Source organism: Halichoeres trimaculatus, unplaced genomic scaffold (assembly GCF_033239565.1).
Source record: "Halichoeres trimaculatus isolate MK-OKI-2021-1 unplaced genomic scaffold, fHalTri1.1 fHalTri1_scaffold_10, whole genome shotgun sequence".
NCBI classification, from domain to species: Eukaryota; Metazoa; Chordata; class Actinopteri; order Labriformes; family Labridae; genus Halichoeres; species Halichoeres trimaculatus.
The window spans coordinates 25,640,125-25,660,788 of NW_027437187.1; the positions used below are offsets into that span (position 1 = coordinate 25,640,125).

General features: G+C 38.7%; 2 protein-coding genes across 2 annotated transcripts; one reads left to right on the top strand and one right to left on the bottom strand.

The window, feature by feature from the left end:
• Positions 1-74: 74 nt before the first annotated feature.
• LOC141797122 (uncharacterized) lies at positions 75-15,053 on the bottom strand. The gene is made up of 10 exons (XM_074678550.1): positions 14,876-15,053; positions 14,551-14,596; positions 13,723-13,796; positions 13,332-13,562; positions 12,832-12,896; positions 10,578-10,640; positions 9,938-10,095; positions 7,435-7,559; positions 6,834-6,968; positions 75-1,231 (listed from the first exon to the last, which is right to left on the bottom strand). Exons 2-10 carry the CDS (start codon positions 14,555-14,557, stop codon positions 1,010-1,012), a joined length of 1,080 nt encoding a protein of 359 aa, XP_074534651.1. The 5' UTR covers positions 14,558-14,596; positions 14,876-15,053; the 3' UTR covers positions 75-1,009.
• A 1,068-nt stretch (positions 15,054-16,121) lies between these two features.
• On the top strand, positions 16,122-20,254 carry LOC141796521 (YY1-associated factor 2-like). Its single transcript, XM_074677692.1, has 4 exons — positions 16,122-16,276; positions 16,580-16,705; positions 19,045-19,197; positions 19,336-20,254. The coding sequence occupies exons 1-4, from the start codon at positions 16,251-16,253 to the stop codon at positions 19,577-19,579; spliced, it is 549 nt and encodes a 182-aa protein (XP_074533793.1). The 5' UTR covers positions 16,122-16,250; the 3' UTR covers positions 19,580-20,254.
• Positions 20,255-20,664: the final 410 nt, after the last annotated feature.

Consider the following 20,664-nt stretch of genomic DNA (forward strand, 5'->3'; position numbering starts at 1 on the left):
TTGTCTTGTGCAGAAGTACATGGATTCAAAATACGGGGACATCTAATTAGAGACAGAAACTTTATTGGCAAAAAAGTACATCCAAAAATCAATAACAGTGAGATTACATGATGAAAAATAATTGTTTAAAAGTCTGAATTTCTGCTATACATCAATACATTGCGGTAAAATATCTCAAAGATGAATACCATTCAACACTGGATTAAAGTACTGGTGGAACAGTAGAGTTTACCTTCTGACCTCAGCTGCAGCATAGTTATTCACAAAAACAGACAGCTTTACACAGACATAAATTGTGATGTGATACAAGCTTGAATCACTGTTACTCGATCATATTGTTTGAATTAAAAAAAAAAAACTCTGAACCATGTTATACATTTCAGTTTGAGAAAGCAAAACAATTACTGGCTGATTTTAGACAGCTAGGTCATGGTTAAAAAAGTGCTGCTTCGCAAACAGAAACTGTTACTAGTTTATATTTGATCCACTCATAACACCATAATTAATTGTTTCAACTCATGCTTTATCAACGGCTTAAACCTCTGTATATGTGGACCCTGTTAGTATGAGCATGTGCATCTGCAAAGAATCTCCACCTGCCTTCATCTACCTGTTTTAATGTAAAAGGTAAACCAAGGCTCTTTCTGGTCTGCATGCTGTAAAATTCTTCATTTGACTCAGACCAAGCGACAGGTATGAAAATTATTACAGACACTTATAGCCTTTTATGTCTGTCATAAATGCAACAGTCACTTGAATACCTGCACAATATTTCTTTTTGTTAAGCTAAACAGTAATCATATATTTCATGTGCATTTAGTGGAAACATGACCACTTGATATACCATTCTTGTTAATGAACAGCTTAAATCTCATTTTTCGTAAAAATTGACTTACTGCTTCCACAATTCGATTAAACAACATAACTGAAGTGAAAAACGACAAAATACAATTCTTTACACTCAAAAAACACCTTAGAAATAGAATACAAAATGTACAGGTCCATGTAGTTAGCTGAGTGTTTTCAGACCCATGTCCTCTGGTGAGGTGTCTGGTTGCTCCAATACCTCATCAAGCTCCTTCACAAAGTGTTTAAGAGAGTCCAGACAGCGCTGTTTCATCTCTATCAGGTTCTTGTCCAGCGGAGCCTGCAGCAGGTTATCCAAACTGGGCTCCTTGGACACCAGCATCTTCACCACTGTGCGAAATGTCTCACAGTCCTGCCTGTAATGCTGAACATGAAACAATCACATCAGGAATGCCAATTTGCCAACTTGTTTACATTCTATTCACATTGGACTATAGGAGCTATACTTAAAGCTGCAAAATAAAACCTAGTTCATCAGGTACTGAGCTTATTTTGTATAAAGAACCTCTTCCTGAAAGATCTTTAAATTTTAAGGACTTGCTTTTATACCTACACCTAACTGTGAACTTAATGAACCTGGCTCTGCTAAATTGGTGTATCCCGCTTAACAGGTGTGATAGAAATGTGTCTGTGAGCCCATTCAAGTGCATGTCCGCCCGTAACAAAAGGGACATGAGGTGTCAAGAGTATGTTACTTGTGCTGCAGCATTCTTTCACACCAGCTTGTAACAAGCTCTCACATCCCTCTCAGATTTTACTGCTGACCCAAAAACAGCTATAAAGTTTTTTTATTACAGTCCCAGGTGCAAGCTCACGGCATCTTTATCACCTTGGGGAGAAAAAAAGCTAAATGAAGGGCCCTGCAGTGAAGTCATGCCGAGGTTCAACAGATTGTAGAAGAGGAGAGTAGGACATAGGGTCCTCCAGGGTTGGGTTAACCCAGATCTCACTTTATGAAGAGTCACAGGGGCAGACAGAAGACGTGTCAGTGTTTCACAGCAAAGGAAATGATTTGGCTCTCAAATCAAATTATTATTTTTTTGTCATTACAAAGGCAAAATTTAATATAAGCACTGATTCTATAAAAGTCTAAGAAGACAGGTTTCTGCTCAGTTGATTCGATCAAACAGCTGCAGCTTGTTCATCGCCTTTTAAGACATTCAGCCTGTTCAAGCTTAAAATAAGTGACACTATCTCTTCAAACATTAACAGTCCATTAAGTGACAAAACCCATCCATCTGCTTTGGTAGCTTTGAAAAGAAAAAAGCAGCCTGTCAACTCCAATCTGTGTCCAGTCTTGAGCAGAATGTGAGGTTAACCGGTTAGGCGGCGATTTTCCAGGGTTCTGTCAGTTCTTGGGATATTTAAAACCACAACTGCTGTCTCTTAGCCTAAATACACATTGCATAATATGTTTCTAAGCTAACTTATATTTGAACATCCATCAAAGTGAACAGTGATCACAAGGTTTTTTAGAAGCATCACATCCTTGTCACAAGATTTAACCGTACTTGATGAGAATTTCATGGTTTCTGGGAGGAGAAGTGTCTGCAGAGTAAGATTTACTGAAGTACTTGACTAAGAGGCAGGAAACATAATGCAACTGGGATTCTTCAATCTATTAAAGAACAAAAAACTTCCATAGTAATCATAAAGATAAGCTTTTTATTGGGGTGAGGGTTAAAATACATCATTTAGCATGCAGTAGGAGGAACGGGAATAGTTTGTCTCATGGGAACCACTTAGCAGAACTTAAGACTAAATGTGGAGAAGCAAAAGAGTTAGGGAGAAGAAACGTCAGGTGCAGAATTTATTGCAAGTGTCAGACTAGGATCAAAAGAAGGCTAAATGAGGTTATGTAAACCTCTAAAAACAAACCAAAAAACTTTGGTGGGAAATAAATGAAGGATCACTATACTTCACTTTTCATTTCTTCTGCCTGTTTTCTTTCATTTCTCTCCCTGGCAGAGACAGTTTGTACAAAACCATCAACTTATTCCCACATCACCAACCCTCACTCTGCACTGCAGCTCATGGATTTGGTAAAATGTTAGCTCCAGTTACAGGAAGTACTTACAAAACCTATGCAGACAGCGCAGATTGATTATTATGACTATTAATTTTCACAGTATTACAATCATAGAATCAAACTTGTACTGTACACCATCAGAAGGTGATTCACGTCAACTCTAACAGAAATATCCCAGACTGTGGGAGATGTTTGGACTCCGTTGATGATTTAATGTCTGCAGATCATGTCAAGCGAATTTGCGGCCTCGTGTAATGACAGCCTTCAACTCAGACCACAAGGAAGTGAGGGACGCACGACACGTGTGGCCAGAGAAACTCGGGGCCTGATTTGTTCAACGCACACAGGTTTCCACCACTTAACACGCTGTGTAAGCTCTCTCATCCTGGACAACTGTGAGCCTTTTTATGTCATCTTAATTTAAAACAACACAACCTAGATTTCTGGAGTATTTCCACTTTGCTACTTCTTAAGTGCAGATTTCTCCTTTGAGACAAAATTGCTTCCAGGTTTGAAGATGTGGGAGGAAACAGCCTAAATGAGACACACATACATGTGGTGTATGTGCCACAAAAGACGTGCCCCTCTAATCACTTGGGGTTGATTATGTTTGTCATCTTTCAAAACAAAACCATCCTAAGCTGCTTCCAAGCTACAGCCTTTGTTGACAGTGATTATATTTTCACTCTATTTTATCTTATACAAACAGTTTTACTCACTTGAAACCTCAAAAAATGAAGAAAAAAACTGGGATGGGGTTGGAAAAAGTGGGCTTAGGTAATGAGCTAAATTAAGGGATTTTCCCTGAAGTGGTCTGTGAGTACTCTGCTGGTTTCATGCACATGACCGTGCATTTAAATCATGTCCCTACTCAACAACTGAGGAGTGACTCTTCACTGTCTGTGTTTTTTGTTGTTTTGTAAAATCTCCTGTATTAGTCCAACAAACAGGAAAGCTGCTTTTGACCGGTGCCTGCTGAGTATGTTGTGAGAAAAGGTTGCAGGGAGGTTCTGCCTCAGTTCCTGTCTCAGACTGGGGGCCATGAACTGATCTTTAAGTCTGATACTAAGGGGCCACACAGGACGGACTGGAACCCCTTTGGAGAAACTGCAACACAAGGGGCCTTAAGGAGGAGACTTTAAGAGTGGGCCCGTTCCAAAGTCGGGGATGTTGGTGGAGGTCCATATTGTGAACATACTGACAGGAGTGTGTGTTGGGATGCTGTGTGGGGGCTGGTAGAGTAAAGGTTGAGTGAGATTATTCATAGGGCACTCGCTTGGACGTTCAGTGAGGCTCTGTTCAAATGAGCGCTGATGCAGGCAGGGGTCCTGCATAATAAAGGAAGTAGGGTAATGACTAGGGGGCTGGTACACATTAGGGGATATTAAAAGAGCCATTTTAATCACTCAAGCTGCAAAGCGGACCTCTCAATGGAGGAGCTAATGGTTGAAATGGATATGTTTCATTTGTGCTGATTGAAATGATGAATGGACGTCTCTGAAAATCACTCCCAGGCACTTTTCTCAATTTTGAGTGGATATTCTCTAAGTTGTTTTTCTTTAACATGCTCAGAGTTGCTCTGTGGTTATTTCCAAGACTGATAAAAAGCTATATTTGTCATCTGTTGCACACACACAAAGAGTTATTGTGATGAATTTTACAAAACAACAGTGAGAGGGTCAATAGGACTGCAATAAGATTTAACAAAGTGAAACATTGTAATACATGTTTACTGTCAGCGAGTTTGTTACGGGTTTCCAGTTTCTTTCATTACCCAAAAGCACCCACCTGAAATCTACGATCCAACACACGGAGAGCTAGTAAACAATGAGCTCATGCTAATGTGGTTATAGAGACTTTGCTGAATAAAAAAAAAATAGTCCACTCAGGAGACAACAACATAACAAACCACTTACTGTTTGTTTCATTCCTGTTTTGCATTAAGTGATGTGAATTTGGACCTGCTCCTCCACACCAGTTTAAGAAAGATGCAAACAAAGCTCTGCCCGTTAACTCATCCGTTCAGTTGTGCAATCTACAGTAAAGATGTGACTAAGCCCAGGGCAGATGCTACAAGTAAAGACACAGAGGAGGTTTCTGCCTCTCACCACGTCTATAGAGCCAGTTGGAAATGGCAGGGTAAGCATGTGTGAGCTAATGCCAAGAGACGTACCACACTGTGGGTGGGCCGCCTGCATCCTGCAGGGCAATTCCTGCCCTGCTTTAACGGGAACAGATAAGTGGTACTGTAGTGAGGAGCGATCACGGGGAGGGAAGAAAGTGAACTCCAAATAGCAGACCGCAAGAGGCATCACAACCTCGGGTGTTGAGGACTTTTCTGCTGACTTATCCTCCTTCTCTTCAAAAAAAAAAATGTGACTGAAATTAAGGGTAGCAAGCCAAGGCACATTATACAACTTGTACATTAACTGTCTAAATCACAAAGCTGGTGTATAACAAGTCTGGTGCCTATTGAAGCAGAGTGAGGCGTTCTCGGCCAGAAGTCTGAATCTTCTTTTCTGCATGTATACGCAGACAAGCTTGACTTTGTGATAGAGCGATGACCTCAGTCAGACTGCTGCATACATCTCAACGTACTGACTGTTACGTGGGATGTTTGTTGCATGTAAGGGCATTACCAATAAGCGTTTTATGAGGGGGTCTCTTATCTCTCCTGAAAATTACTAATACCACTAAAAGACTGGTCCAAAAAATCTTTAGTCTTTTTGATTTAGGTGTATCATAACATCTCTACTTGGTTTATATAAGGCCTTTAAATGTAGTGTAAAAGAATCAATAAAAAATAACGTAAACTGCATAATCATAAATTGCAGGTTGTTGTTTTTCTTGCGTGCACACCGTTAACCTCTTGAGTTTACTTGAAAAATCCTTGAAAACCAGTTATCTCAAAAAAATTGAGTAATGAAAGAAGTTAATTTAACTCAACATCTTAAGTAGTTACAATTATTATGGAAAATAATACAACTGAATGTCTCTAATAAAATAAACCTGATGCTTTTTTGTTACAAATCAAAATTTTAAGTAATGTAAAAAAAAAATTGCATATCACTGTAAAGCATAACAAGTTGACCTCCTTCAAAACTGATAAATATGATGTCGATAAATTTGTCTTATGAATTAAGTAAATGTAATGATAAAAAATTGAAGCAAACAATCAAATTAAATAACATTTTAAAGAACAGCTGGGTCTCATATCCACAGCGCTCCCTCCTCACTCATGGTCACAACAAAATTCAGCTCCAATTTCACAACTGTAGTAACCGTGAGTAAGTGAAGAGGGAAGGCAGTAGATGTGAGACGCTGCTGTACATTGAAGTATTGTTCTTCAGGGAGCACAGGTTATCTGAGTCCCACGTCACTGACTGTTGGTCTGTGCTCCATGGCTTGGGGTCATGTGTCTAATGGTTAATATATTTATAAATAACCATCATGCTATTTAGGCCAATTTTGAAAATGGCCTAAATGTCTAAAAGTACAGTTAAGTCTACCAAGAAATCATCAGTTTCAACACTAAAAACAGACATTTAAGTAAATTGAACTTAGGAACAAATTTCAAGTTTTCATAGCTTAATCCATTTGAGTAATTTGAACTTTGGGGTTTACAGTGCAGACTTTTGATATGACTTACAGTATTCTTGAATAAGATGTATGGCAATAAAACACCTAAGATGTAGAAGAGAAAATCCAGAAAAGTCTTTGGACAGCGAAAAACTCTCTGTAATTTCCCCTTAAATTGATAAAATAAGGTTTTAGGAAATTGTTTTATCTGAAGTACTTATATATTTTTGATAATTCACTTTAATGAATCTGGTGGTTTAGCTTGAGCATAAAAAGTGAAGATAAATTCTATCAAAGCTCAAACAACACAGAGTCAAGAGATTTCACAGAAGTTAGGTCTTTGAGTAATTCTTACTACCTTCTCAATTTCCAGAGCCTTTGCCTTAATGGCCTCCAAACGGCGAGCTTTGAGGTCCTCGTCTAGTGCCGGCTCTGGCTCCATGCTGGCAGTCACCACCTTCTCCGTCTCCGCTGCAGATGCAGAAGGTTTTTCCTGGCGGGCCAAAGGTCAAAGGGTTAGAGCCGAGGTCACCGAGTTTAGAAGCTGGTTCTGATTTCAAAGTGGTTCAAATGGAGACAACTCCACTCTGTTACGAGTGTTGAGTTCTTGTTTTCGTACATGTGTCATTGTGCATGCCGCGTGTCAACAGTCAACAGGAATGTGGAGCTGAATACAGTACGTCACTCTGTTCAAACCCAGAGTTTAGAGGGGGTAGAGCTGTTCTTTAAAATTTCATTTTGCTTTTCTTTTTCCTAGTTTTTAAAATAGAAACTAAAATTGCCTGTGTAATAGAAACCTGCCCTGTCCAGACTCAACAAACTTCTTTTTCTTTCGTTTAAATAGTTGGTATATGTGTTAGTTGCTTAAATCACACAGTTTGTGATTCTGTAACATTTTCTCTCTTTATTTTACTGAAGAGCAACACTAGCTCAGATGGCACCTCAAAGTCTGGTTTTACCTCTGAAGACCCCAAGCTGTGTGAAGTCTCCTCCTCAGAGCTGCTGGCAGTGATGCTACTGGTAACATTTCTGACGGTGGAGTTGCTGCTTGGAGCGGTACTGCTGGTCGGCACATTGGGTTTATCTGTGGGGACAGCGACATGACCGATTCCAATAAAAAGATATCAGTGAGCAAAAATGCACATAACCTTCTGTGCCTCATTGTTTTAGATAAAAAGCTCAGACTGAGGGGAGTCAACTATAATAAGTGGCTGACATAAAGAATACATAAGGACAACCACAGATCCCTTTATTGAATTGTGCTCTGTTTTCAGATGAACCCTGGGGAAGCATCCTGGTGGGTCAGTGGTCTGGGACGCATGCCGAGGCAGACTGAATCTGGATAGAGATCTTTGTTGTATTTTATTCCCCTGTCTCTAGACGTGGTCCTTGGCTCTGACCACTGCCTAATAAGAGTCTAATATCTGCAGTATGCTACGAAATAATATATATTTAAATACCCCGAGGAACAATAACTTTCCTGTTTAGGGATGAAACACTCACGTTTCATCATGTAAAACCAAGACATTATGAAGCAGCTGAAAGCAATAAATCTTATAAATCACTGTTTTATTTAATATTCCTTTGTTGTATCCTCCTACATAACAGTAGTCTACAAGTTCAGCTGTGCCTCAGCTGATTTATTGTCCTCTGGTGGCTCCAATGTGTCTAGGAAAGAATAAAAAAATAAATTAATAAATAAATAATGGCAAGCTGTTTGTTTTTACAAAAGAAGTCTCCTTTTGTGATCAGAGGGAGCCAAGGTAAAGCCTTCATCATAACATGAGTCCCTCAGCAGGGCTACAGAGTCTTTTTGAGGGCCACATGGGGTCTCAGCATAGGCTGATACACACCAACTGGAGTTCCTAAATGTCAATGCAACAAACTGTGATTCTGAACTTTGAATGGGGAGATAGTGCAGGTCTGAGATCTGACTGAGGTAATGTGTCCTTTTGTCAGAAAAATCAACCCTCTTAGTAAGTAAAAAGTCTCTATTACATGCTCAATGTTGAGAAAATTGCCACTTCTAGACACCTTCATGCTGCAAGGGAGAGCTCTGCTTTGTCAATAAGTACTTGTTTGACTGCAACTTTCAGTTTCAGGAACCACTTTTCATGAAACTAAAATTTCTGTACCTGTGTGATCTTCCATCACAGCCAGTTGGCTTTTATAGTTTAGCAAGTCAACGACAGCTACAGCTAAAGTCACAGCTACACAAAAATGGTTTAGTATTAGAAGCACTCATGCCAGCATTACTGTTGTAATGTAATATCCTCCAAGATGGGGACTTACATTAAATGTTTTCCCAGTGCCAGCAGGAAAAAAACGAGGCAAAAGAAAGTACTAGTTCAAAAACAGAATCAGTGATAGTAGGGAGAGCAGCTAATAGTTGCTAAGCAAGTGCAAAAAAAAGTCTGCAAAGTTAAAGGAGTGCATGCCTATTTTCTGATTACCCATGTAATCCTTTCCCCAGTTCCCTGGTTACTTTTAAAAACATAAATGCACCAGTTAAGCCACTTTCCACACCTCTGGTTCCAAGCTTTGCAGGTGGAGGTTTTGAAAGTGGCCCCATGCTACTCGCCAATAAAAGTCAGGAGTGATCAGGATTTGTGAAAGAGACTTTGTACACAGCTTCTGTGTGCAATACAAACCCTGCCACCCCCCTCACCAAAACCCCTTTATTTGTGTGCTTTTCTGAGATGACCTAATTAGTAAACCAGATGGGATCAGAGGTGGGAGGTACAACTGTTCCCTCTTTTATTGCATCTTCAAAGAGTGGTTTTAACTTACAGCACATTAATATGTTTAAGAAATCAAAGTACCGATGAAAAAACTGTCCTCGCTGCTTTACCTCAGACTATTAACAAGGCTTACGTCAAAGAGCTTTAAAATATATTGTCTTAAGTTGATGCCTAAATTTTATTAGCTCAGTTTTGCTTATTAAAGCTTTTAAAAGTAACAAAAGAGGGCGTGTAAAATGACGGACTGAAAGTGGTTTGGAAGAAATCGTTAAGTCAGCGTATGAACTCATTTCTCACTAAAAGGAAAGTCAGAGTTTCAGTCCAAAGCCAAACGATTCCAATAAACCAAGGGTATCCCTTTCCCAGCCACTAAGAGTGTGTATGGTGCTTTGATAATTAACATCTTAACGTGTCGCAGCACACCTTGACCCCTTCACACGGCACACCACCTCTGAAAGCAGATGCTTCACCTGGAACGGCTTAAAGCCTCTGGACTTTAAAATGACACAAATACCTCTTTAAGATGGGAAAAAATCCAGTGTTTTTGTCACAAAGTTTAAAAGTTGCAAGAATAAGTACGGGGTCAGACTTGAGTAACTCAACAGCTTAGTTGAGCAATTTCTTATTTCTCTTACCTCATTAATATGCAAAATTGTAACATAATCTTTTGCAAATCTGTTAACTTGAGCAGTTTTAGTTCTACACAGGGCTTAACACTCACGCCTTTGGGTGTAGTTTTTGTCTCTCTCTGGGGAGAAGCTTCTTCTACTGTTGTTTGATCCAGAGCGTACTGGTGGTTGGATAGGCTCTCTTCTTCGAGGGGATCGGTCTCGTTTCATTGATACAGGAGGGGAGTTCCGGTAGCTACCAGAGTCTTCTCTATGAAAGTAATAAAAAGGAAAGAAAGTTAAAAATAAACCCCAATGTAGACTAAATTTAAAACATGTATGATTTGGATTCTGTGCAGCAGTGAGTTAAATACTGACAAACAAGGCTAAACAATACATCATTTTTGGATCGTCATCAAATGTGCCTGCACTATATTCATATCACAAGGGTATTCTACTTTTCATTGATTCATATCTCTTATGGCAAAATATTCAAGCCTTAAAAAAAGGAAAAATGAAGGAGGAAGGGTTAAAGAAAGGGTTTAATAGTAGCCTATCCTGAAACATATTTATTGGTTAAATGTATGTATAATCTAATGAGACATTTCACTTTTATTTCCCTGAAAAAACTTCAATAACAGTTGAACCTGAACACTGAAAACTGTCTTCTCAGTCAAATTCAGAGAGGGTTGTTTTTTTATTAATACTACATGGGTGAAGGGTGGACATTTCACTAATCTGTTCAGTACTGACCTCTGAGGTGGACCTGATCCTGGCCCTTTGTTGCGGAAATACGGGCGAGCTCTGCCACTGTTCCTAAAATATGAGAAATACAACAGACTTAAAAAAAACTGTTAATTTCAAGCATAACGGATTTATATTTTTTTAAATCAAATTTTCTGTCGAAATAGGAACATAACTTCTAAAGTCTGTAAACTGTATTTTTAATTCTCTATAACTTCTTTTAATTTAACTAAATATTTTGTGTCAGTGAATACTTCTAGGAATACATTTCAGAAGGAACCACTCAGACTTAAATCCAGACTCAGTTGGGCAGTGTGGTACACTTATAAGTTTGCTGAGTGAAGCCAATCTTCCACTTTTCCAGACTAACATTTGTTTGACAGCTCTGCAGAGTTTGGTTTTCTCTCACTCCTTTCTTTCTGAGTAAATGAAGAGTCTCAGTAAACATGGAGTCAAAGTCACAAAGTGGCATCACTTAACCTGTCACAGGCTGCACACCACGTAATGTCTGTAACAACCAATTTCCAAGCGTCTATCTAACATGTGACAGGCCTCACACAAGTACTGAAACTTCTTTGTTCGATGAACCTTGTTTTTACAATTTGCCAGACTCTGAGCCGGTGCCCGTACAACAACCTTTAGGCCCGGAGGTATAAATGACCCAGAGGCACCTGGTTGACATGACCTCTGCCTGAACTCAAGCCACATCTCAAACAAAGAGCAGGTCTAACAAGGCCTCAAACTTTTACGACTCACAGTCTGTTTGAAGTAGCCAAGACTCAGCCTGCCATTTGCCAAACACTGAAATGCCATCCACAGGGTACACAAGTGAGATCAAAAGGCCACTGATAGGAAAAAATGTGGACCTTATTTTGAAACAAACCAAAGTTCTACTTAGTTAATTAGACATCTATCAGCCAATATTGCCCCAGAAATGACAGATATATAATCTGTGAATTGCCAATAATTTGTGATACTGACATCGACTCAGCTACAAAAACATCCAAACAATGCTGTAACTTGATGTGTCATGAAGCCCACAAATAAGCGTGCCAAAAGAGATAAGACAGGCTAAGAATTATAACTCTCTGTATTTTTTGTCCTTGGTTGAAAAAGCAAAGCTGGCTCATTTAAACACCAAGTAAAATAAAAACATTTGATTGGCTGAATGAGTTCAAAATGCTTGGCTTCATTAATGACACAAAATTTTGTGCAATAGCTTCAAGTTTCAGACAGAGGATTCCAGCCTGGGGATGTAAATCAGTCAGTTTCTTCAGTCTATAATCCCAAGGATAAAACTGAATTTCAGTTTTGCCTGTTCCATTAATTTGTTGATAATGTTTTTTTTAGGATTAAAAATTGCACAAAAAGAATAGAGTTTACTTCGTCTGGGTGGTAAAACAAGTGCAACGACCATCAGCTTGGAATTAAAATTTGTCATAATCATCCGGAATCATTATGTGGGAGTATTGAGAAAAACATGCATATATTATGTAAATGAATGAAAAAAATACCCAAAAGAGACACAACAAGACGTATAGTGGTCAGAATATTTCAGATGTGAGTGGGTGTGAAACTGGCGAGGGAGTGGTCCAGCTGTTTTTCCTCTCAGGGTGGGGCACAGGGGGTGGGGGTGAGTGAGTAGACACTGGTGCCCTTTGTCCCCCTCTCTACCCTGGTATGACTTTTGGAAAGGGGAGCCAGGGCCCGTAAACTGTTGGTATGTTTAAGTGGGCAGGGTGAGAAGAGTGTCTGTTGATGTAGGAGTTAAAGCTGCTCTAAGGGGGGTTAAGCTCTTAAGATTCATTTAAGAGCAGTTTGATCCCAGATTCAAAGAAAAGTGCTTGGCAGATTTATTTCCCAGTTACTTTTTTTGCAATGGAATCAATTATTCATAAATAACATTCCCTTCTTTAGTGTTGGGTATATTCTGAATAAGAAGTACAATGAATCAAAAATAAACGTAGATTGTATAAAGCCTTTTTACTTTGATTAACCCGTTTCTTTCAGTGGTATTACACACAGAGAAAAAAGTACAGCAAGCAAACAAATACTTTAATCACGCTCAGAAGATTTTCAAAGGCCTTGACTTTGCCTCCATCTAGTGGTCAGTTTAGTGAACTCCATTAACTGTTTACATATGAAATGGTAAAAGGAGAGAATTTCACATCTTGATTTAGTCAGAAAATGACACACGGCAACCAACATGATCAGTTCACGAGACACAACCAGTCAAAGTGAAAGGGGAATCAATATAGCTTACCTAGAGCCTAACTGATGCCTTAAATCGTCTCTGCCATAGCCATGTTGGTGATACGGAGGAACATCCTGAAAAAGAACAAAAACAAAAAAAATCCCAATGCATTTAGATCTAATCTTGAAGGTTCCTTGTGAGGTGTTTTAATTGAAAAAATGTCTATTTCATGAGTGAAGTCCTATTTTTATGCTTTACAAGAAGAGATGTTTCTATCTGTCTGTGGTTTTATCTCAGTCATCCAATAAAAAATGGTTGGGCTGAGGTATGTTGCTTTTGGCTGACCAAGAGATAAGTGAAAACGCTGGTTTGTAAACCATAAAATATATTTAACAACATGTGGAAAGAACTGCTTTGTATTTTTGTAAGGGATGAACTGAAAAGAAATCTGAAAGGGCAACTTACACAGAAAATTTTTGACCACACAACCACAAAAACACCTGCAGACACATTACAATCTGGCTTAATGTCACTTAAAAGATTTCAGTTAATTCACCAAAAGTTCTCACATTCCGAGGTGGTGGGGAGTTTCTGCGAAAATTGCCCGAGGTTGGGTTATCCTCATAGTACCGCCGATCGTTGGGTGGGTAACCGTAGTCCTCATGATATTCTCTCTCGTCCTGGTAATTATGTGAACCACCATACCACTGGTCTTCATCAAAGCCTCGATCATAGTCAAACCCTGGCCGAGGCATTGAGTTCCTCTTGTCAACAATATTGACTACTCGATGCACTGTCACCTGAAATGAAAAATACAATTGGAGGCCCTCAATGAAATTGTGAAAAGTAATAATTTCTCACTGAGTTTTTTATTGTGTAATTGTGCTTGAGGATGAAAAAAGATGTTCAGGGTTTTTTTTCAATCAGGCACTCCTTTTAAAAAACAAAATCATCCCTTACTTCTCTTGAATCTGTTCCATGGAAACGCTGTTCATACGCCTCTCTTATTGATTGTCGACCACGTCTAAAGGACACTAAAACATAAAAAAATTTGAATTACTAAGCAGAGTCTTGGCCAAATTATGAGATGTGCATGTAGTTAGAAATGTCTATCTTTAGCATCAGATATGACAAACGATTCAGGTTCCCAACTATAAACCAAGCACTTTTAAGCAATGAAATTGTAGTAAAGCAACACAGCATTTCTAAACAGTACAGCTCTTAGGTTTATGACTCAACAGTCTCAAAATAAGACAGAAAAACTAGGCAGCTAGTGTGTCATTCTGCAAAAAAAAAAAAAAAAAAACCTTTGATTTAGATTGTACATTCACTGGCGTATTCTGGCAAGCCACTAGTAGGAACCATAACTATTTAGTTTGTACATCCAACCAAAAAACATGTGTATTTGCAAGGCTTCTGAGTTATGCTTGTAACAAAATCAGGCCTAGTTCTTATGCCAGACTGTTTCCATACCACTGCAATACCATGTGGTAAGTAATGGCTATCCATAATTTTGGCACACCTGCCAACCCACAGAACTGTCATCACTTGTGACCACCTTGCAAAACTTAATAAACATAATCTCACACAGGAATAGAGGGGAAACAATAATAAAGACTTCGATATACTTTATAAAGGCTCAAATAGACTTCTGTACGATATGCCGACAACATGCTGAAGGGAAAGCTACAAATAAACAATGTAGTGAGCATTTGCAACTAAGAAAAACATCCATTGTGGCGTTATTATTCCCCTGTAACATTCAAAATTGTTGTTGCTTTTACTTACTGTTCATGCGACTGTAGTATTCAAAGACGTCTGAGGAGTGACAAACCTGTATAGGGGAAATGAACACACATGAGTTTCACAACATCTTTGCGTTACCGACAACTGCACTAACTTGCTTTTGTCAACATTAACACAACAAGAAAGCCTCGCAGTGAGTTCATTGTGTTCTCCTAATGAGCATATGTTACGATTTCGGACATTCAAGCAAAAGAAAACAGTATTGTATTGTTTCAGTGACTAATTTCAGTTTTCCACTACCATATGGTGCTAGCACTGATATTAGCATATGAACAGCATCACACCAAAACCAAAAGTGTTCACTCACCAAATACTACTCGTAATGCGTCGTACCGTTTTTGCATATAACTCCCATCTATCAGACAATTCGTAAAAATCAGAATAGCTTACAACACGGTTACTTTCCCCTCCTGTACATGCTTGAAGAAAACCAAAACAAACCTCGCTACACTATCATGCATTGCGCCACTGATTCTTCTTCTTTGGTTGTCAGAGGATGGTCGTCAAACGTTTATTCGGCGCACTACCGCCACCCTCTGGTGTAACTATCGGCTTTGACTTCTGTGTCTAATATCTGATGTAAATGTGTCTTTCACTAACCCGGACCCACTTGTTGCATATATAAAAAAGGCCTTATTTATGTTTAATCATTTGCATCGTCTGTTCCTGTTCAATGAGCAAATGGAGCTTACTTGCACCATAGACTTACACGATGCACGCCTGCCCCCTAGTGGCGGTTGTTAGGAATTGTCGAAGATTTCCTTTAGCATCCTCCTCAGAAATACTAACATCTTCTTGGAAAAAAAAACTATAGGAAATCAAAACAGGTTTCGGGGAAAATATAAAACAATAGAAGTAAGAGTTAATGTGAAATTAGGCCACACTTATTTTAGATTTAAACCTGTGCATTACATATGTAAACACCCGGGCTCTCAAGACCTTTTTGCTTCATTTAAATATTATATTATATTATATTATATTATATTATATTATATTATATTATATTATATTAAAGGAAAATTCCGCATCAGAGGCCACAGACCATACCTATACATAATATTAGTCACCAAAATTGCTTCCTCTCTATTTGTGGTGTTCAATATCTTGACATACATACCAGTTTTGCTTTCCGTAAGGTGAAAAAAGATCCTTTTGATTTTGCTAATATTACGTTATTCAGATAATCACAATAAAAAGCACAATGCATTCTAAACTTTCTGTGCTCTTTTTTACGAGTGTAAACATATACCTTAAAAATGAAAAGTTAACCCACCATCATGGTTGAAAGTAGAGCATTTCAGAAAAAAAAAACCGCACACTTATCCAATCATTTGTATGCCAAAGTCCTTTAACTGTCAGCTTTGTCATTTAAACTTAATGCAGGCGATACCTGAGGGAATTTAGACTTGTGTGACATTAAAGCTTATCTATCTATGCAATATTTTCCTCACATCTTGTTGTTAAATTTACAAAGCGCACTATCAGTTATTTTCATTAACTGTATAATGGAGGTTGTTTCACATTATTGCTCTCTGTTGTGATTATATCAAAAGTGATTGGATGAACCCGTGTCACGTGACCGTCCTTCGACAGGAGTTTCCACGACAGCTGAGTAGCAGCTAAATGCGTCTTTTCACCTGTAACATTGATCCTCAATTCCAGCGGGTCGAAGTTTTCTGAAAATGGGAGACAAGAAGAGCCCTACAAGGTAAAATCTCTCAGATATCTCCAAACGGAGACTTTATCGGTACGTTTGAAACCAGAGACCTTGGTCAATGGATGGAGCTACTGAAGTGTTCATGGCGGCTGGCTGCTGGTTTATGTGGGGCAACTGTCTGTGTTTAACTGATAGCGCCCTCCTCTTCAAGGACCGACTTCACAGCCGTAAACATCTTTAGAGTCAGCTCTTTCCCGCGCTGCTAATCTCTCATCTCCCTTGTTTTCTTTGAAATCATTTGTTCTTGGAAAAGGCGCCGCTTTCACCGTGTTTTTGTTTTGTTTCTGTCTGAAGGCCAAAGCGGCAGTTGAAGCCGTCCTCCGACGATGGCTTCTGGGACTGTAGCGTGTGCACGTTCAGGAACAGCGCGGAGGCATTCAAGTGCTTGATGTGTGATGTCAGAAAAGGGACGTCAACGAGGTACGTTTTTAATGAATAAAGCAATGCTGAACCATTACAATGTTAAGTGCATGATAAAATATGACACGTGGTTAAAGTTTTATGTGCTACACCCATTTATTACAACAGCCCTGCTATTAATATTCTTTTTTATGAAGGGTGTGTAGTAGTCTGTTTGTATTATGCTGAGTATATGGGCATTCAAAGGCCATTTGAGCTGCAACAGTTAACAATTTATCAGCTGTCATCTGTAATATCTCAATCTGGTGATAACTGACAGTTTGGGTTTTTTTGTGCTCTGAAGGAAAAACATTGACAAGCATCTCAAGTTGTAAAGATTCCAATTACTATCAGTAAACTGAATGTATCTGTTTGTGGAGGGTAAAAATTGAAGCACCTCATGGGTTTGACATTTTTCATCCCCAATTACCACTATATATTGTTGATAAACTATTCAAACACAAATAGGAAAATAAAGATTTTTTGCTTCATATGCATGGTTTGAGACACATCACAGATTTTCTGGTGTACAAAACTAAAAGTAGGGTTCACCAACTTGGTTTTGCTTATTCTCAGTAGAAGCCCTCAAAAATTAAAACTCCACTTGTGTTAGAAATGCAGACAAATATATCACAAGCCTTAAATGAATAAATAAAATCAATTTGTGAAATGCATTCTGATCTTTGTCAGGTCATTTAAGCATTAAAAAAATATTGACATCAGTATATCTGATAGTTACCAAAATGACCATAGGACTGATTTAGCACCTCTTCTAAACTGTTTTACTGAAAGGCAGTATAAGGTGGATTAAAGTTCCCAAAATAAGGTTCAAGTAAAGTAAATAAAAGAAGGCACCTCATAACTAGCAGATGGAAATATGTTAAACCTCTGAAGACTTCTTCTTGGAAGGATTAATTGACTCAGGACACCTTGCACCAACCTCAGAGCTGCAGAGGAGTTTTAGCTAAGCCAAAATTTCAGGATACACTCATGATGCAGGACACTAAAAGTTGTCGTGGTAGACTAAATGGTATTGCAATTGCCTACAGCACTACTGTACTGAGACTGGGGAGGCACAGTTTACAGGCTCTGTCCACATTGCCTCATCTGAGTAAGGTGTCTTCTGTGAAAGTTGCAATGTAAGGCACATTCCTACAAAAAATATTTTAATAAATGATAAAAAAAAAAAACTTTTTGTGTAGTAACTAGAAGTGGCATGTTTGGCCTTTCCAAGTTCTCCTTTTCTCTGCAATTCCCCTCTCCTTTGCCAAATGATTGCTTGATAGGTTCGGGGTACAGTGCTTCATTCCCTTATGTGACACACAGTTGACCCATAACATAGCTCTCTACTGCCTTCAGGGTCCAGCTATCTGTTGAGATAGCACGTTTCCAGCCAAATTCCTTTCCTACCCTTCCATTTTATTTCTTAGGGGTCAGAAATAATTTTGAGTTAGCGTCATAGTTGGAGGTGTCTGTCTGAATCAGAGGAGTGTGTATAATGGAAGGCATCAGTGAAGGACCATTGCTTTTTGGATGAAGGTTTTAGATGTGCACTCATGGTGAAAATGTTTCAGTTTGAGTTGGGGACATTTGTAAAATGATGTTTGTCAATGTTTGTCACTCAATTTTGTACCAGTCGTTAATTACCGTTTACCATACCACAGGTTTCCAAAAAGGCCAGTGCATCCTTGTACATCACCTCTTTTAAACCTGTTATTGTAAAGCTCTCAAACAAAAGGTGTTTTATAAATAAACTTTGCTCTCCCCCTTCGCTGATAGCCGTGTTGTCCCCTCATTTGCACTTAAGTCCACAGTGATGAGAAATGTGTTTATGGAGTTTCCTCATTACAGCACCGTGGACTCTGGAAGGAAACCAAGATCTGTTTACTGTGGTTAATATGAGTTTTGGGCTTTATGCATAGGTTGTTTTTTAATTTCCTTCTCTGAAACTGAGATAACAGGATGGGGAAAAAAATGGTTCCCGAACAAAAACAAGCAGATGGTTGCAGTCTTGTGTGGATAGATTAAAGGAATAATACGCTGCTTTTCTGCAGTGTGGGAAGAAAGTCAGCCTGATCCCAGTGATACTACATGATAGTCTGGCTTGTGAAAATCCTTCAGTTAACAAATAGGGGACAGTCTCAACCTGCTATATGTTAAAAGTGGCCTGAAAAAACTTCTATTGTTGTTGATAATCTTCTTGCTTGCAGATGTAAAAAATGAAACCTGTTTAATATGGGCAGTTTCTCACTGATTTTTATGTTTTGGCTATGATGTTTTAAGGCGTGTGCTCACCTAAGCTACCGTCTCAATGCTTCAAATGTAACCACTTCACAAACATCTTCTACTGTCTTTTTCAGAAAACCACGTCCTGTTTCGCAGCTGGTCGCACAGCAGGTAAATCAGCAGTTTGCACCACCAGCACATCCCAAAAAGGAGAAGAAAGAAAAATCTGAGAAAGATAAGAGTGACAAAGAGCCAGCACTGAAAAAGAAAAGTCACAAAAAGACGAGGTAATGATATCATGTCTTCAAAAAATAAAAACAGCTCACCACTATTTGAGGTCTTTGATGTTGCTGTTGGACTTTGCCCCATTGTGTCCTTCAAGCTGCCCTGAAACATATTTTTTTGTTTGCTTGTCTCCTTTCCAGGCCCAGGCTAAAAAACATAGACAGGAGCAGCGCCCAGCACTTAGAGGTCACAGTTGGAGATTTGACTGTTATTATCACAGACTTTAAAGAGAAAGCCAAACCCATGTCCACTTCAACAAGTGCTGCATCAGCAGACCATCACAGTCAAAGTGGATCCAGCTCTGATAATACTGAGAGAGGGGTCTCAAGATGTTCTTCGCCCCACGGGGAAGGCTCGTCGTCAGTAAACGGGGAAACTCACTAATCCTGACACTTCCAGTCAGCCCAGCCCATCATTCTTCAGCACTCTCAACTAGAGATTACACTTCAAAATGCATGTTTTTTCAATAAGACTATACATGCCCATGGCATACTTTTTGGGGGGTGGGTGGTAGTATTTTTCACCACTACCTGTGATGTTAAGGAATTCAAGAATCAGGACTTAGCTTTATATTCAAATCAAAAGACTGTTACTGGAAGGTCTAACATGCCGAAAGGAAAACATGAACTGTAGCATCGAGCCCTCAATGTCAGTAAAACTGTGCTGCTGACATGGTGACGTGTTATTACACCTCAGTGTTACAGTAGCATCACAGTCCGTTGGTGGTCGCTGCACTAAAAATACTGAAAGAAGATATGAAGAAGACATCTCAGAATTTTAGTCTATCCTTGAATTTTGTTGTCATTTTTTGCACTTAATGGCATCCTGTATTCTTGATAACGTTTGTAGCATTATTTCCACTTCCAGTTTTTTGTAACTGTGTTGGCTTTATCCAGCTCCATGCCATTGGGTGCCAATCATTATTTTACTGTTAACATATGAAAAATTATATGCTTCTCCTTCACTTGGTAGAGTTGAGCATGATTTAATCTATAGAATGGTTTATATTGTCAAATAATGTTAAATAAAATAAGTTGTAGACACTTTGTGGATATGTTATTTTTAGTTTTTTGAGGAAGAGGGGTGGTTCTTGAAATGTTTTGATGTTATTGAAACTATCAGTATGCTTTTCTACAGTGTGAGTAATCTGTTCTATATTGTCTAAAAAAACAGTCACATTACATACTTCTTTGCATAAAAATAATCTCCAAATAAGTTGAACTTCTTAGTTTTACTATCCTAAGCCTCAATACAACTCAATAGGAATATTACTATAATACATACAATGTTTATGAATACAATTTGGGTGACATTGTTTAAGGGTTTTTTTGTTTGTTTGTTTTAATATGACTTGTCTGTATGTTTGCGTATTGTTTCCTTAGCAAACACACATTTCCTTCAACCCACTTTGAGAACCAGTTAACTTGTTTCCTATGGCTTTTGACCATGAGTCAAAATGTGCCATAAAT

Bases quoted from the DNA above. Each gene is read 5' to 3' on its own strand.
- LOC141797122 (XM_074678550.1), bottom strand. The intron at 10,096-10,577 runs GTCAGTACTGAA...TTACTTTCATAG, and splicing joins GGATCAGGTCCACCTCAGAG to AGAAGACTCTGGTAGCTACC. The intron at 6,969-7,434 runs GTAAAACCAGAC...TTGGCCCGCCAG, and splicing joins ACAGCTTGGGGTCTTCAGAG to GAAAAACCTTCTGCATCTGC.
- LOC141796521 (XM_074677692.1), top strand. From the start codon at position 16,251: ATGGGAGACAAGAAGAGCCCTACAAG. The intron at 16,277-16,579 runs GTAAAATCTCTC...TTCTGTCTGAAG, and splicing joins GACAAGAAGAGCCCTACAAG to GCCAAAGCGGCAGTTGAAGC. The intron at 16,706-19,044 runs GTACGTTTTTAA...TGTCTTTTTCAG, and splicing joins AGAAAAGGGACGTCAACGAG to AAAACCACGTCCTGTTTCGC.